At 36.3% G+C, this 18,371-nt stretch overlaps 1 protein-coding gene across 1 annotated transcript in view; it reads right to left on the bottom strand.

The window, feature by feature from the left end:
- Positions 1–1,184: 1,184 nt before the first annotated feature.
- The window catches only part of LOC131993191 (1-phosphatidylinositol 4,5-bisphosphate phosphodiesterase beta-1), a 38,373-nt gene continuing 21,186 nt past the window's right edge, over positions 1,185–18,371 (bottom strand). The window contains exons 15-32 of the mRNA XM_059358974.1: positions 17,177–17,232; positions 15,298–15,394; positions 13,992–14,076; positions 13,387–13,511; positions 12,463–12,617; positions 12,190–12,357; positions 11,999–12,098; positions 10,121–10,225; positions 9,486–9,598; positions 9,250–9,400; positions 9,045–9,098; positions 8,338–8,515; positions 8,057–8,189; positions 7,357–7,433; positions 6,857–6,946; positions 6,629–6,686; positions 6,357–6,443; positions 1,185–3,746 (exon numbers count right to left, since the gene is read on the bottom strand). Coding sequence (XP_059214957.1) covers positions 3,594–3,746; positions 6,357–6,443; positions 6,629–6,686; positions 6,857–6,946; positions 7,357–7,433; positions 8,057–8,189; positions 8,338–8,515; positions 9,045–9,098; positions 9,250–9,400; positions 9,486–9,598; positions 10,121–10,225; positions 11,999–12,098; positions 12,190–12,357; positions 12,463–12,617; positions 13,387–13,511; positions 13,992–14,076; positions 15,298–15,394; positions 17,177–17,232 — 1,985 coding nt within the window. The 3' untranslated portion in view covers positions 1,185–3,593. The remainder of the gene's footprint in view (positions 3,747–6,356; positions 6,444–6,628; positions 6,687–6,856; positions 6,947–7,356; positions 7,434–8,056; positions 8,190–8,337; positions 8,516–9,044; positions 9,099–9,249; positions 9,401–9,485; positions 9,599–10,120; positions 10,226–11,998; positions 12,099–12,189; positions 12,358–12,462; positions 12,618–13,386; positions 13,512–13,991; positions 14,077–15,297; positions 15,395–17,176; positions 17,233–18,371) is intronic.

Below are 18,371 nucleotides of genomic sequence, written 5' to 3'. Positions count from 1 at the left end.
TCCAATCAAGGCAGCTGTTGATCAGCAAGTCCTGTGTTCTGCGAGGTAAAATTGCTGTTTTTTTTAAATGTTTTAATGGAGTGTGGTGGCTTTGGAGACAGCGTAATGGCTTTACTTCTATGCCAAAAAGTGCTGTCTGAAAGTGCAAGGCAAAGTGGTGAAAATATCCTAAATAAAGTGTATACTTTAAGTGGATAAAATCCTTTTGTTGTTTTATTATCTGAATTTTAGATTGGCAAGATGTGGTGGATAAATCTGGGTGGAGAAAAGTCTCCCTCATTATCACCACCGAAGTAGCCTTGAGCAAAGTAAAATAACCCCCAGCTTCTCTTTCTAAGTGATTAATTGCGATTTGTGATTCTGACCATTGTAACATCTAATATAGTAGGTCGGATAGATGTGATAAATACCAGTAGATACAAGGCAAATTTATTGTTTTTGCCAAAGGAGTCTGGTGGTGTTGGAGATAGCTTGACAGCTTTAGTTCCCTGTCAAAAAGTGTTGGACTAGCGTACACTTATAACCCCTTTATCATGCTTCCAGACAACCCTTTCTGAAGGGGAACTGAGGCTGTTGTGCTTTCTTCAAAGCCACCAGACTCCATTGACAAAAACAGTCATTTTACCTCACAGAACACAGGAGTTGCTGGTCTACAGCTGCCTCGTTTGGTTAGTATATTTGTGTCATTGTGTGCCTTTGGTGAACCTGAACAAACTCTTCAAAACATCAAACTCACACAATAACTCATTCCATCCAAATAACTCAACTAATACAAACTAACCAATAGAGGCAGCTGTAGACCAGCAACTCCTGTGTTTTTTGAGGTTAAATTACTGTTTTTGTCAAAAGAGTCTGGTGGCTGAGCAGAAAGCATAGATATATTATAGACATATCTGATCTGTTGTGTCTGATGGCAAGTTAAAACAGGAAAAATATTTTTAATATAGCTTACACTTGAACTGATATTGATTTCTTTATGTGTCTCAATGATCTTGAGCAGTACATTGCTTAGCTTCTGTCATCCCTCTCGACCTCTTTCTGAACACTGAACATGCAAAAGTACTTCAAACAACCCCGCCTCAATAGATAAGAACTATCCCTTTAAATTTGAAGAAACGGTTCCCTGCAAAAAGGTTGTTGAACACAGCTGAAGCCTTAGTCCAGAATAAAAAGCAGAACATGGAAAGTGTCCCAACAAATATTTTTCTGGAAGATCACTGTACAAAGAGTGACGAGCTCCATTCATTTTACATTTTTACAAAAAGGTAGACTTTGCACTCTGAAATAACTTCAACAGCTTTATAAATTGTTACATCCTTGATCCTTAATTATCATAAAAATAACGATAAATAAATAAATAGATCATCAGAATGATAACTATGTGAAAACAACTTTCACGTCAAAACAAATAAATCATGCAGTGGCAGCAGACTTTGAAGGCTCTTTCACATCTAACAGGACATCCAGCTGTGAGTCGGTTTGGGGGAACTGATGGGATGCTGCTGCTGCTGCTGTTGCTGCTGCTCAGAAAACTAAAACATTTGCAAGAATATTGTACTTATCCCATAATCTTTCTCTGCAAATCCTTTCCCTTCACTACAAAATGTCCAATAAAAAAAAAAGTCCATTAATGTCTTTTATGGCTAACAGTCATGCTATTATATATTTTTCTAATAATTTAACAGAAATTGCTATTGTGATCCAATTTCATGAATAAATAATTAAATAAATAAATAAATGAATACATCAATAAATGAATAAGTGCATAATCAAACTATTTGACAGACATGTGACTCAAATCATTAAGTCAAAAACAAGTCCCAAGTCATTTTGTCTCAAGTCAAGTCACAAGTTAAATTAAGTCAAACTGAGGCAATTTGTTAAGGCAAGTCCCAAGTCAAGACACAACATAAAACGTAATTGGTAACAACCATTCAATACAGGATTAAATGAGGCAAATATTCTAAATTAGGATCAACAATAAAGTGTATTTAATTTAGAGATTGGGTTTCAACGTTTGCGTAGTTTTCAGAAATGTAACATTAATATGCCAAGATTTTATTCTAATGTGTCTGGCAACGTTATCTCAGAGAAAGTTGTTGTTTTGAGTTGATTTTCAAATGCCAAACAAAGTTTGATGTTGTAGTAATGGGTAACGTTACACAGACATCGGACATTTCTAATATTAAATATTTAAACTGAAAACATTAGAAGAACACAGTCATTCAAGTCATAATTTTACAAGTCAAGTCTCAAGTCATTTATTTTCTGTCAAATCAAGCTGCAAGTCATTAAAAAGGTGACTCAAGTCCACATCTCTGTTATTTAAGGACTCATAAATGATGAAGTGATAATGTAGCATAAATCCTGTAAAACACAAAGTAGAGATAGTTTTTTAACTGAGCCTTTTTCTTTCCCTGCTGCTCTCACATTCAACTCATCACAATATTTCCTCTCTCAAAATCAAGTGTCTCAACTCATCACTTTTCTGAATATTCGGGCTTCGTCCTTTTTAAAGCTGCAGTGCAGAACGTTTGTCTCCCCTCTCTGGCAGGTAGAGTAATTACACAAACACACCATCCCCCTTGCACCGCTTCAGATCTTCTTGTGCAAACAGGCAGGTTTTTTAGGGAGTACTGTTCTATTATTTTACACCAACTTGTGTTTCGATGTGCCAACACAGACATGTCACCACAGACACTACAAATCCAGCATACTGCAAAAATGTTATGGTGGCGAAAGACTTTATCATCTTTGTGTGAACTTGTTTGTGTGTATATAAAAGTCCTGCGCTCCAGCTTTAATGTCCTTGTTGTTATACAGATTAACAATCAAATCATCATCCCCTAAAAAATGTGTGATAATATACTTTTCTGAAATATTACAACATGAGAATGAACTGATGTAACATAAAACCATGACCTTAAAAAGTCACTGTATGTGTGTGTGTTTTCCCATATCCTGAAAAGTATACAGTATTAATATTAAAATATACAGTATTCACATTATGCTATGGTATGTGTGTTTTATGTTGTGCTGCTGTTTACATCTTCCTGTGTTGTTATAATATGCAACATTTTTTAAATTTTAGACGAGCAAGATGTGGTGGATAAATCCGACCACAACCACTGAGGTGCCTGTGAGCAAAGTAAGAAAACTTCCAGCTGCTCTTTCCAAGTGTATTATTGTTATTGCAGTTTTTGATTCTGACCATTGTAGCATATAAAATAGTATGTTCACTGGACAAACTGGATAGATAGATAGATAGATAGATAGATAGATAGATAGATAGATAGATAGATAGGGTTGTCATGCAGTACAAACTGTTGGGTTTCAGTTGTCTGTCAAAGCAACACATGACAGTAAATCAAGACTAAATGTGATCTGATTAAACGCTGAATTACAGCAAAGTGCATGCTTGAAATGTAAATATAAAACAAATCATTAAAGCATTCTTCCATTGAAAAGAAAAGTAACAGTCTTTACAATCTTGACATCTACATCAGAGTTTCCCTTCTTACTTCCTTGTGTTTTGATCCTTCTGACTTTCTTTCTTTGTGATTCTTCTCGGGCACATTTTTCTTTCTTCTCCTTCAGTCCTCCTCTGACAGAGTATCATGTGGGGTCGATGATCGGGACTTGCTGTGACCTCTGACCTCCGTCTTCCTGTCCTGCAGGAAGTCTTGAATCTCTCCAGGCAAACACTGGAACTTCTCCTGAAACTCTGCCTCCACGGCCGCTTGCAGCTGCCGAAACACCAGAATTATGATGGACATAAGTAAGGTTTCCATCCAAATGTATAGCAAATTTTAATCACAATTCCTAGAGAATGAATGCTCTCCATCCACTACTGTTATGAGATTAATATAAGCTTGTTCAGCTGGTGATAACCAATATATAATTGCATAAGAACAGGACACAACAAGATCACGTAATTTAAAAAAAATACACTTGAACCTCAAACACTGGAAAAACTGCATGGAAATATGACATTTCTGTTTGTTTTGTGAATTAATGTGAATAAGGTTACATCAGATCTATGTTGAGTGATAAGCAGAAGGTTTTAATCTGTTCAGTGGAGGTTAAAGTCACAACCTTCATGAAAATCGTTATTAATTTGCTAAATCTATTTCACTTTTGCCTCTTATATGTTATATCTGCAACCTGTGTTCACATTTGCAAGATTTAAAATTCTTCTTTGAGCATGATTGTGTTTTGAAAGTACAAAAACATAATTTTCAAAATCGGATATTTAGTTTTTTGGGGGTTCAAAATGTTGACCCAGTAAGTCAAAGTCAAAGTGGTCTTGTAAAGGTAGAAAGTGGTTTATACAGGCGGGATGAGAAGGATTAAAAAACGGCCAAATTAGCCGACATACTAGAGATTATATAAACCCATATCAGTGAAATATCTTGGTGAAGACTCAAATCAAAAACAACCCAGAAATGTCCCTTGTTTACTTCCTGCTGTTGAGACAGATGGGTCGTACATTGAGAGATGCAACCAGCTGTTGCCGGCCATTGCTGCCAACATGTTGAACGGCTCCAATATGGCTTCCAGAGGGCATGTTACATCACTCAAACGCCCCGCGTTGACGTCAGCAATGATCCCAAACTGTGTGGGTGTGGAGCGTCAGACTGCAGCAGCTTGGAGCCCCAAAGACAAGACAATTTTGCTTTGTGAACTATACAGAATGGTAGGAAGTGAATTACACTGAATACCTTCCATGGCAGCTAGATTCTTGCAGGATCACGAGATTGCAAATCCATGTTGTCAGGCTCCAAATTGTGCGTTTGAGTCAAACAACTGGAGGTTCTGACCGATCAGAGTCCGATTTGCAGCTACTGGCAGGTACGGATGGTTTAGGCAGACACGGTTTAGAAGCAAGACTGTCACTGTCCAGTCAGTTCCTGTATCTTTGTCATATGGGGTTAGTTACTGCCACGCCCCTTTAGGAGACTAGCTGCAGTTCTATTGATTCCAATTGGAGGAATGAAAGTGAGCTCAGATTGTGACTGATTTCTTTGCTCCAGTGTCACCAAATTAAATATTGAACCCAATTTTCACAGGCCATACCCCTTCTGAACACTTGACACAAAAATAGCATTTTCAGACAGACAAATCACGAGAAAATGACCTTTTTTCAACTCTTGCGAGTTCTGGCAACAAATATAGTGCTATATAGTATCTTTAACCAAAATCTTGCGATAACAGACAGCCTGAGCCAAACTGTGTAAAGACTGTACGAACATCCTACCTTACAGATTTTTGTAATGCTAAACATGCTTTTTTTGTTTTATGTAGAAATTGCATTGAATTTGAGACCTTCTACCTCAATTTCGTTGTACTTGTGCAATTACAATGAGGAGGTTCTGTCAGCTGTATCTGATGTTTGCAAAAAAATATAAAAATGTATAAGGAACAATAAAAAACAGAATAACATCCAATACAATATAATCATTCTTTGCATTCAAAACACTTTCAAGAAGGAGGGAGACCACTCTCCCTTAACCCTTTGATGCACAACATGGGTCTAGTGACCCGACTAAGTTTTTATATTCTGTATTTTTGCAATAGATTAATTTCATCATTCAGTATTCCAGGTTTTCCCCAGTTAACTTGTTTTTGATCATCATACGTCCTAATTTTTTGCTTTAGTTTATTACTTTTTGCTTCTAATGCACAAGGTCATTTTTGACCCGTGTGTGTTAACTTGATGTAATAATACAAAAACAACTTTTTTCATAATGTATGAAAGGAAAAATGGCTATAAAGATCTATTGTAATGAAAAAAGAAAAGCGATTTTTAAACACACAGCCAACATGAAATAACATGGGAAATGAATGTGGGTCATTTCTTACTCATGTTGTGCATTAGAAGGTGTTTATATGTTGTGCATCAAAGGGTTAAGAAAAAGAGAGTGAATATGATTTCATACAATTGGCACAAGTTGGAATGCTTCATCTTCTTGTAATAGAGTAGTTCTGGTTTGGATGTGTGATGACACAGAAAGGCACTGAAACAATAATGGCGGTTGCTCATGAAGAGGTTAGCGTATATCCTAAAATGGCATCAGTTATATCAGAACTGTAAAGTATTTCTTCGTTAAAAGAAGAGAACAGCACTAAAGGCTTCTGCTTTTCTTCTCTGTGTGTGACATGATAGGCAGATGGTTCACCAATCACCTGCCAGGTATATTTTGTAATGCCTGCCTTTTGTTTTAAACAGTTACCAGTGACAGTTTCTCAGGTGGTTCAGTGTAACAAACCATCTGGTAGGTTATGACACGTAAGTAAGACAAGAAATAAAGAAATAAAAACAGACAATTAGAAGAGAAAGACAATTAGTACTTCACCTTTGGTTTCATGTCTTGTATCTCCTGCATGAGCTCATTGTGCTGCTCCACCAGCTGATCATGTCGCTTCGTCTGAGTCTCTTCAAGCTGCAGACAGAAACACAGACAGACAGTCAAAGAGTCTTATGAAGTGTTTCATAACTGCAGAGAAACTCGGCTACGGCGAGACACAGACACAGTGATACAAACTTAAAAATTTTCATCATAGTCTCTGCAGTTTTCAGACTATAGAAGAAAAATCCTGTAACCCAGATTCTTCACCCGCCGCTCACCCGTTTTATGTTCTGGACGACTTCATTGACGTAGGACTTATTGATCTCAATCTTCTCCCTGGGAACACACACAGTCTGATGAGTTTCAGCTAAACATTTTTCTCTTCTGACAAGACCAGCTGCATGGATCAGTGCATGAAGAAGATAAGAGAGCTACAGCCGGTATCTAGGGTTAGGGGCTGTACATTGTTAATGCTGTGTGTGTGTGTGTGTGTTAATGGATCGTACTCTTCAGCCAGATGTTTCTCTTTGGTCTTCGCTTGGTTGATCTTCTCTGTTCTCCTTCGATCCATCAGTCGCTTCAACTCTTTTTTCTCCCTACGGCAGCAGAAAAAACCTCAGAGTGGGTTATGGTTCGGGGAAAAATAAACTGAAAAAGTGGTTTGAAATGTTCATTTTGGTGTTGAGAATGGGTTTATCTGCAGCAGGTAGTGGTCTCAAACAGTGTTACAGAGCAAGAGATGCTCACTGGCTGACTCTAAAATTATCATATCAAAATATCAAAGACAGAGCATCAACAGATTTAAAAAAAAGGAAACCTCTTGTAGTAAAAGCAGACCTTATCAATACTATGCATACAAACAGAGTATAAAAACTAACTTAAATGTGAAAATGACATTTCTAAAATCAGATGAAAGCAGGCCTTAACAATGTTTTTTTTGTGTAATTTGCCACAGAAAGGTTAAAACACCATATTCTGTCATTTTCTTTCTAGAGCTGTAACTCACTTGTCACAGATGTCTTTGAGTTTCTTCATCTGGGTGTTGTGACTCTCCTCAGCCAGAATACTCAGTCGCTCTGACAGCTGGAGGAAACAGAAACTACTGTTCACTTTTTACATTCAGGCTCAAAGCATAGTAGGCCAGTATAACACAGACTGAGAATGTAGAATGAATAACAACAGAACCTTGAGACCTTAAGGCTTAAGTTCAAAATCCTTATCACACAAGTTGTAATTTGTGATTAATGTAAAATGTGTCATAATGTACCATTATAAATAAATTACTGTGGTGTTTACAGAGATGATCCGGCCTACAAATCATATTTAGATGACAGGGAAAATGCTTGTTTAGAAACCCCAGCTAAAATTAAATCATCATTTTTATATTTTTTTCAATTAAAATGAAATGCAAAAATGACTAAAAAAACACACACAAAAATCACAATTTGATGCTATTTTTTGCATGTCATAAAACCCTATATAGCCTATAACATCCTGTATAACCTTACAGCACATAATCTCAATAAAATTTCGTTTTTGTTAATTATATTGTGCTATGTTCATCTTCAAATAACTTTTTTTTCAGAATTTTGTGTTTTTTGGGGTTTTGTTTTAACCTTCACAAGACAAGAAAAAACGCCTGGAACAGAAAGGGAACTTTGAAATAATTAATCTAAATACTTATACTAGTGTTCAGGTGTTTTTACCATTTTGATATGCTCTCTCTGTAGATATTTCTGACTGTAGTACTGTTCCTGCCTCAGAGCCAGAAGCTGCTGCTCCTGCTCGTCTCTCAGCTGCTGCAGGCGCTCGTCTTTCTCACTGTCCGAACACGAATTCCTGATGAACGCATACACGTAAATAAAGAACAAGTTGCACACTTTGATATTACAATAATTAAGTATATCTCACTGCATACTGAACAAGAAAGTGACATCTTTTTCACTCGATGTTAAAGTGTGGAGAGAAGGAGATAATTTGTGTGTACCTGCTCTTGCTGCACTGTCTGGTCACCTTCTTGTACTTGTTGTTGATCTCTCGGAGGAGCTCGGAGGTTTTCTTCTGGTGCCTCCTCACCAACTCTTTCAGCTCTTTAAACTGACGTCTCTGCTCCTTCTGGTAAACCTTTGACTGCTGCAGACTCTCCAAGGCGCACACTGGGACATCTGTTACCACAAGTGATCACACAGCATATTTTAATAAAACTCTAACGGCTTCCTCTGCTGTTTTTTTCTTTCTGTCTCTGTTCTTTCTGTTGAAGCTTGGGAGACATTATAATTTTAAGTGCAGACACATCTATATCTTAAAGACAAATATGCTTTATACTATTGTCACAATTCTTAAAGCTCATTTCTATCGATATACACAGACAGACACACACACACACACACACACACACACACACACACACACATATATACCTACATATATATATATATATATATATATATATATATATGTATATATGTATATACATATATACATACACATTTTTTCCATTTTAACAGAATAAAACATAACAAAGGACCTAATGAAAAAATAAATCACAAATAATTAAATAAATAAATGCATAATTGAATGAATAAATAAATACATTCTGTTTTATTTAATTTTATTAAATGATTATTACTAATTGGTTGCATACCTAGAATTTCTAAAATTATTAGATTAGAAGGCAACATGTAAAAAACTGACCTATCAAGACACTTAAAACCAGATCTTCACTCTTTGCTGCTGGTTTGGCTGCTTCTAAAATGCAAAGAAAACATAATAAACATCAATAACAATAAAATCAGCTATACTTTTTGTAAGAGAGGTTATATGATGAATATTAGCATATTTAAGATGCACTTTAAGTAATATTTGAATGGGTGTGTCTGTGTTTGCAGATGGTTGCTACCTGTCGTAACTGTTTGCTGATTGGCTGCGGAGGCTTTGGGCGTTGTGGCGATGGGGGTGTGGCCTGCAGGGCCAGGGGCGGGGCTGAGCCCGTTCTCCAGCGGAGCTGATTTCAGGTCGTTCTTACGCTCTGCACAGCTGTCCACCTCATCCTGAATCATAACAACCAACAGGGTTACAACCACAATCTTCTGCTTTCAAGACAAAGACAGAAAATCTGAAAAAAACAGGGCTGACTTCAGTCTGCTTGTCCTCCTCGATGTCCTCTAGAGTCAGAGCTGCCAGCTGTTTGGACCTCTGCTCCAGAAGGTTTACATATCGGATAGGGTTGGACAAAGCCTCGATCACATCTGCAGAGGTAATATATTTAAAAAACAGTTTAAAAGAAGAGGACGTAGCCTCCTGGTTCCTTAAACATGCATTATTTGTAATGGCCAGCAGGGGGAAACTCCACCAGTAGCAAAAAGGAGTCAAATTCTATAGAAGTCCAGTTAAAATTGACTTTTCTTTGTACATGATTTATTTAAGTCAGTTAAATTTTTCTTACTGAGATTATGGTCTCAGTTGTTAGTTTTAAGTCTTCTTCAAATCAGCATGATGTTCATTTGGTAAATTATGGTCCAATTTAGAGTAAAATGGATGGAGACTGAAAGTATAAAGCAGTGGTAGAAGTGCATTTACATGAGAACTGCACATTAATAGAATTTTGAGGTACTTGTACTTGAGTGTTTTCACTAAATCTCAAGTTTAACATGTTTTGTTTAGAGAAAATAATGGATAAACCAGGAATGCAGCCATTCATTTCTGTAATATCAGGTCAAAGACTGAAGTGGAGGTTAAGGGGAAAGTTTTGTCATGACAGAAAGTCGTACCTGCAAAGGTGTCTGGGACGTAATCTTTGACTTCGATGTAGACAAACACAGCCGGCAGAATCAGAGACTGGTTCTTCTCATTCCTCAAGCTGATGTAACGATAACCTAAAGCAAACATAAACCAACACAGAGTGTGAAGTTACATCATTTGGGTTATTTGAGGTGAACAGTAATGTAGGAATCTGGCAGGAACGTTAGAAAACAGACAGAGAGAGAGACATTGAGAGATGCAGTCATCAGTTAGAATTTGAAGGAAAATCTAAATCAACAGTAATTTCCATTGGTGAATTGGTGAATGACATTTTCAAAGCAGCAGCATGTCTGAACAAAGTGTTTTAATGGGCTTTTGAAAACAGTGGGAGCCTGGTGTCTCCCGGGAGGTAAGGTAAGTAGAAAAGACTGGCAATTGTTAAATAAGGTGACAAACAGATTTGTGGACACAGGTATTAAAGGCAAAAGGAAATTAAAATGCATCTATTAATATTGAAAGTTGCTGACATTTACATGTTAAGACAAATTGGATATAGGGCAGGGAAAAAGAGTGAAACTTATAAAAACTTTAATGACACAACTAGTTAAAGACACCACACTGACTGGATCAACTAGAGTTACCTCCTTGCAGTTGAATGCTTCCACAAACCAGTCAAGTTTCAGTTTACATCACGTCTGTCCAGACTCATAGAGCCATGACAGAAGACTGAAAATGTGGATGTTGCTGCAAAGAAACTACACATTTTCAAATGTGGACACATCTTCATCCTGGTAACTCAAAAGATCTATACAGTTACCACAGTTTTAAGGTGGGCAACACAAAGTATTCAACCAATAGTCTATCCTTCTGTTCCTTGAGGTGTTCCTGAGCTCTGGCGTTGAACAATGGCCACAAAATTGTGTGTGTTTGCAGAATATTATGACATTACAGTGAAGGTGAACTTAAACTTTTGAATATAAAATGTCGTCATTGTCCTTTTAGATGTATATTCAACATTTTGTCATAATAAGCGTATTAATTCTAGAGTTATGGCTACAAATGTATTTTGTGGGGTCACAGTTGCATTGACCTTTGTCCTCAGTTCATCTTTCAGTCTAAGTGGATGTTTGTGCTAAATTTGAAGAAATGTTGCAGGCGTTCCAGAGATGTCACATTCACAAGAATAGGATGAATGCAGTTCACAGTGACCTTAACATTTGACCTTTCGACACCAAACTCTAATCAGTTAAACCCTTGAAGTCCAGGAGATTTTGGTTCAAATTTGTCAACTTCCTATATATTCATTTCTCTCTCTGTTTAGCATCTTTCAGTCTGTCCTTACATCACATGCATGGCTCCTTTTTATCGACACAAATTTGGCTATCAGTCTGATTTTTCATTTTATTTTGATTAAAAAAGTATAAAGCTACCAGGAACCGAAAATACAAACAAAAGACAAAGGTGTCTATGGAAATTTACCATTACCATTTTTTAAAAATTATTTATATACACAAAAACAGCAGAAAAAAATAAAAAATAAAACTACAAAACAGTCTATTTGCATGTAAATTAAAAATAGTAATAATTTTCATTGTAGAAAGAAAATTCACATTTTAAAAATGGTCTAGAAACATAAATGGCACACTGTGAAAGCTCCTATGATTGAACTTTCAACTGGCTTTCTCAGCTTGTCTACATATCATATATAAATAAAGTTATTACTGTAAGTAAAACATGTGTATTTTCAATAAATTCATGGACTCCAGAGGGTTAATCCTTAATTTGTTGAAAGAAATTCCCTCCAGGATTTCCTGTGAATCTCACAGGTAACTACTATAACGTTTCACAGCAGACAGAGAGAATATTAGGGATATAAGGGTTTGGATAAATGTGACTTAAATAACTACCTGGTCTGATGGCAGACACTGGAATAATCCGATGACCAATAAACTTCCCTCCTTCCTCAAAAGCAGCGATTCTCAGAGAGGCCAGAGTCGGAAGAATCACCTGTCAGAGAGTGAAGTCACATTATTAACAGACAGATGGGAGAATGGTGGTAAAAGATGAGATTCCCTCCTGTTTCTCTGCTGCGTCTCACCTTTTTGAAGACGATCGGCTCCTCGTCCCACACCGGGTTGATGGCATTGTTGTTCTGGGAGGTTTTGGTCTTCAGAGCTTTCCTCCTGGTGTCGGCAGGAAGCCCAAACATGTCGACCTCCACATACACACCCACCCGTCGTTCAGTCAGAAACTGGCCTGAAATCACCTGCAGAGCAAGGAAACATGGAAGACAGTCAGTATGACATCAAGTTGTAAGATATTATTATCACATTAAATCAAACACAGAGATGCTTTAACAAAAGGAAAGTACCTTCACAGAGAGGGTGTTGGCTACGATGCCATCCACTGTGTTCTCTGTGAACGGGTCAAAGTGTTTGTCTGGACGTCTCATGAACTCTGGCTTCAGTCTGTAGCCGCTCCGACCGTTGTACTCGAACATGAAGAGATTCAGCTGCATGGACAAATCTAGAACAAGAAGCTGATATTAACTTCAGGGCCACAAAGTTAAGGTGAGATGTTGCACTCCTGCTAAAAAAAATGCAAAGTCACAAGTTGTAGCACACAAACAGTGTACCAGGGTCCTTTTAATTTTTACCACTTTTATCCGACTTGCAGATTTCCAAGGCTTAGATGAATATGACGCTCTCCTGGTTGCATTGAATTGAAATTACAACTACAATGAAACAATTCTGGTTCATTGGTTAAAAAAAACCCCCAAAAAACATTATACAGTGTACATCTAGCCTCTGATGAGACATGCCGGTGTAGCATCAGTGCCGGTCCCAAGCCTCGATAAGGGTTGCGTCAGGAAGGGCATCCGGTGTAAAACTTTTGCCAATTACAAGATGCATATCCCAAATTGGAAGAGGATGATCCACTGTGGCAATCCCAAATGGGAAAATGTCGAAAGAAGAAGAAGAAGAAGAAGAAGAAGATGAAGAAGAGGAAGAAGAAGAAGAAGAAGAAGAAGAAGAAGATATAGACTGTGTACATAAAAACTTGATGCATCAAGTACTAGATACCTTAAATAAACCAAAGGGTCACAAGATGAAGCATTTATCAACTTTTCTTTTGAATTAGTGGAGAATGTTATGTCTTTATCCCTCTAAAACATCTGTGAAGGGAGAATAACAGTTGAACTGGTGACAACCTGCACATGCAACTTTTTAAGAGGCTTTAATTTAAGAGGTCACAAGGTATAAAAATGTTGAATCATGTTGACTTTCACACTCACCAATAGTTTGGTAGTTGAGAGCCACGAGCTGACAGCCAGCGTTCCAAAACAGTTGAGGCATGAAGTTGGACGAGTCAACTCTTGTCCCTTTTGGATAGATACGACTCAACTGGGATTTATTATATCTGGTTATTGCAGGGTTAAGAACTATATAAAGTTAGTTGATTAATATTCTACCCCCATGTCATGCCAAACACTTGCCTGATACTGAAAAATCAAAAAATACAAAGACATCTTTCGTACACATGTACAAAAAGATATTAATTTACCGAATTTCCCTTCAGGGATGAATAAAGTAATCTATCTATCTAATCCTAACATTGAATGTAAATGTAAATAATGTCAGATGTTTGTTGATGTTCTACACTTGTTACATGATCATATATATTCAACTAAAATGTGTTGTACCTTGCACAAACTGGCATTTCAAAGATAATACTGCTGTTACTGAAATTCAATTTAAAACTAAAAGTGGCTCAGTGACTGAGACACACTTTTGAAGCTTCCAAAAAAAAGAAGAAATAAAAAAAGCATCAAAAGAGGAAAAAGGAACACAAAGTATAGAAGCGGTTGCCATGGTGTGGTGTAACTGTTGCCAAGGATACTCCACAAACTCCACTGGTGACTTTGTGAGGTGCTCCAAAGCTTTGGTCTCCACAAAAGACGACATGTGGTAACAGCGGGCTGCCTCTACACACACACACACACACACACACACACACACACACACCCACACACACAAAGAAACATGCAGCAATTATCTTGGTTTCAACACGATTCCCACATTCTTGTGCATATAAATTAATAATTTGCTGCAGTTTTATGCTTCTGTGGTTACAGGCAAAAACACTTTTTTTTCATGCACTGGTCAATTTGGAGGTTTTGGGCTATTTCTTTCCTCAAGCCATACAAAACAAACATTTAGCTGTATAATCTACTATATCTTGCAGATTTCTCCCAAAATCACTAAAAATTTGTGTTCTATTGCATTGTGTAGTTCCACAACATAGTCTAAACCTCGTCATCACATCATCGTTAAGCTCTCCACTCTCCTGCACAATATCATGTATTTTACATGTTCTATATTGTTGTTGCTGTGAATTAGATTAAATATTTTGTGTACTTCAAATAGTCATTTCCATTAAGAATGTATGACATCTTTAAAGGCCATTTTCTCAAAATGATTCATCCTGAGCCATAAATCTCAACTTCAGATCCACTTACAGACAACAAACTGACACGTTTTATTACTAACTATATTCTGAAGGTTTTTACAGAGGGGGTTGTCTATATATTATTCATACCCTGATTTATATAATATTTTGTTCCAAAAAACATGACAAAAATATTTTTTATGGCTTTTGACAGTATATTACCTATTTATGAAATGATAAAAGGAGACTTCCTTCTGTAAAAAACCCCAAATACTTTAATGTAAATAACAAACTTTGGAAATGTCACCTGTTGTGTCCCCAAAACATGATAAAGGTCAAAATGACACATCAGATAACTTATTCTCAAGAAACAATGAGATCAATGACAGAGAAACTGCTGCTCTATCATTGTAATTTTCCAACATGACATGTTGATCCTTGTGCAGATAGAACTGAGGCAGGGAAAGAAATTGAAGGATTTTCCAGCTTCGTGGGAGTACTTGTCCAAGAATTGTCTTGCAGCGAGAAAAATATACAACCCTGATTCCACAAAAAGTGTAAATCAAAACAGAATGCATCAAATAGAGAATGAGTTTACATATTTACTCTTAGATATATTGTCTTTGTGCTGTGTTCAATTCAGTGTAGGTTTAAAAAGGGATTTGCAAATCCTTGCATTCTGTTTTTATTACGTTTTCACAACATTTATGAGTTTGTATCTGAATGTCAAAGTGTTGAGCTGATCTGCTTTTCTTACTCTTAGAGGCTTCAAATGAGTTGAACTTGGTTGGTTGGACGTAATTAACCAGAGTTGACATTTCCTCTGTAGCCACTGCCTCCCGCTCTGCAGAGCCCTGAAATAAACGACAACAGGAACAAAGTTTGAAGATTAGTTTGGATTAGATAGTTTTTAGATTAAAGCATGACTTATTGTAATAAGTGGTTTACTGCTGTGTGTACGGGGCAAATGTTGGGAGGAAACCGACTCAACAGATCCACATTTTTCGTTATTTTTGTCCTCCAGCAAACTTTCAGTTCTTAGTGGCAGAAAAACAGCACCATTATCTGACAGCGAGCTGAGTTACTAACAAGAGTAAAAAGCAAACTACTTCCAACAGACATCCATGTACACTTTCAAACACAAACACAGCATCTTTCTCTCATAAAACATTTCACAGCAGGCCTATTTTTCTTGTTATTGTTTACATTTGTTTACACCCTACTCTTCTCTTCTCTGCAGTGAACTGTGTTTGAACACAGGAGACATTTTATCAGCAGGTTGTTTCTTTGTTTAACCAGATTGTCTTTCTTCTTGTATTCCCCCCTAATTTTTTGTGAAGTTAAAAGGGAGCTCTTCCTGTTCATCAAAGTGTGTTGAAAGGTTTAGTGGATTATGACTGTATACTGTATGTGGGGAGAAAAACGTCTAAAGGCTGTTGTGGCTCTACAGGGAGCTGCACAAAATCTGACAAATGGCCTTAAGTGATGCAACTTGAGTCAGCGTCAGCTGGGACTGAAGACTACCATATAAAAAATGAAATAGATGTGGGGAAGTGGTGTTAGAAAGAAGTCTTATCAGACTTCTATAGCCTTCGCATCTCAGCTTGAGGCAACATTAGCTGCTGCAAGCTGAGGACAACCTAAACTCTGACAAAGCAGCTTTATTTTATTTTCCTCTTGTTTCATTTTATTTTTGATGTTGTTGTAAAAAGTGCCATATTAATAAAGTTATTATTATAATATTAATTATAATAATAATTAATATTAAATAATAATAAATAATTAATAATATATTAATAATAAATAATTCAATTATTTTCCTAAACCCCTTATCTCAATCTGGGTTGCAGGGTTTATTATCATTATTATTATTAGCATCATTATTATTGCTTTTATTATTGTTATTTGGTATCAAAAGTAAATCTTGGGTTTATGGTAAGAAAGAAAACAATAATAATTATATATATATATATTTGTAATATTTTTGTATATTTGTAATATAGTAACAGGTTGTAACTGATATATTATATATATTATATTAGTTAGAAACATTTATAGCATTAATCCTGATTACAGGTCAGGTTAACTGTCATTATTTTGGTGTTTAAATGCTCTGAGCAATAAAAAAACATGAATGTTTTTTCCACATTATGACTCAAAGCTCATGAACACGCCAAAATCGGAAAAACATCTTATATTTTAGGACCATGTGAGTGCAGCAAATGTCTGCGTCATTCGAAAATTTAGCATTTTGTCTTTGAAACCTGATTAAATGAGTAAACAGTAAGCCATCATCACTTGTATGGCTACAGCTCAGGCCCACTGTGAACACTGGAGATCAGAAAATAAAATAGCAACAATAGTACACATTAAGAATAAACAACAACAACCACGACAGGGAGAGGACTAAACACTCAACACACTGCAGCGACAAAAAAAAGCACAAACGATAGCAAGATGCAGCAAAACAGTGTTAACAACAACAACAACAACAACAGCATAAAGAGAGCACAGATCAACAATGACGATGGCATAAAGAATAAACAAGAAAACTATGAAAACACTTATAAACATTAACAAATGGCGACAGCAGTGAGGGCGACCGCCCCTCAGCTTCGTATGATGTCACCACTGACCTTTTTACCATCATCATCTTCATCATCATCATCTTCCTCACTCTCAGCCTCCATCTCTGTTAAAATTAAAGTTAAACAAGTCTTCATCCTCAGCGCCTCTTCATCCCTTTTTCTTTTTTCCAAATATCAAACACCAGTTTAAACCCTGACCCTGCGTGGCACGCCGTTTTAACATTTAAAAGCCTGACTGGATATTCATTACTGATATCCAAAGCACCATTTTGCCTCGTCAAAGCTCTAATTCACGATATCTGTAATTATATTTTGACTAACAAGGAATAAAACTACTTCTTGTGTTTGGGGTTTCTCATTACAGATATCTACAATTTAGTTTCAGATATCCACAGCTGGATTATGATTAGTTTTTCTTCAGTTCCATATTTTTTTTCTTCAGAAAAGGAAGATACAGCACATTGCTATTGCACAGCATCACAATTAATGATCACAAATGTTGTGGCTACTCACTACCTTCTCTCAGTTTCTCTGTGTGACAGTAATTATCCCATTGGACTGTCTCCCAATCAACAGCAGCATGTCTGTAATCCATCAGATTCTCAAACAAACCACACAAAAACAGAAAATTAATCTTCCTTCCATAAGACACCTTTACTTCCAAAAGCACCTGCACCTGAGATAGTTGGATGTGCAAATAACTCCATACATCTACAATCTAATTAAATGGTTCCTCAATGAAATACATCTATACTGTCGGTTTTTGAAGTTTCTTGAAATTAAGTTTTGAGTCAAATGATTTTGTTAATATCTCAAATGAGTTATTAGGAATAGAAATCTTTAACTTTCTCTTACATTTAATTACACACACACACACACACACACACACACACACACACACACACACACACATATATATTATGTACATCAAATTATACATATATATATATATATATATATATATATATATATAAATAAATATATGTATAATTTGATGTACATTTTTTTAACCACAACTCTCTAGTGAACAAAGCTCTCGTTTGCCTCAAATTCCTTGATGGTAAACTCTGTCTATTTCATATTATTTTAAAAATAATATCCATAACAGCAACTGCCGTTAATGTTTGTTTGAGATTTTGGCAACTATTAGGAGCTACTTTGAGCTACTTTAAAACTGAGATATCTCTTACTGATGTTTTGACTAGTCATAATGACATTGTAGATATCTTGAAGTAAAATTATA

The sequence above is a fragment of the Centropristis striata genome, chromosome 20, assembly GCF_030273125.1.
Source record: "Centropristis striata isolate RG_2023a ecotype Rhode Island chromosome 20, C.striata_1.0, whole genome shotgun sequence".
NCBI lineage: Eukaryota > Metazoa > Chordata > Actinopteri > Perciformes > Serranidae > Centropristis > Centropristis striata.
The sequence above is the reverse complement of the archived record's forward strand: the minus strand, read 5'-3'. Positions and strand labels throughout refer to the sequence as shown.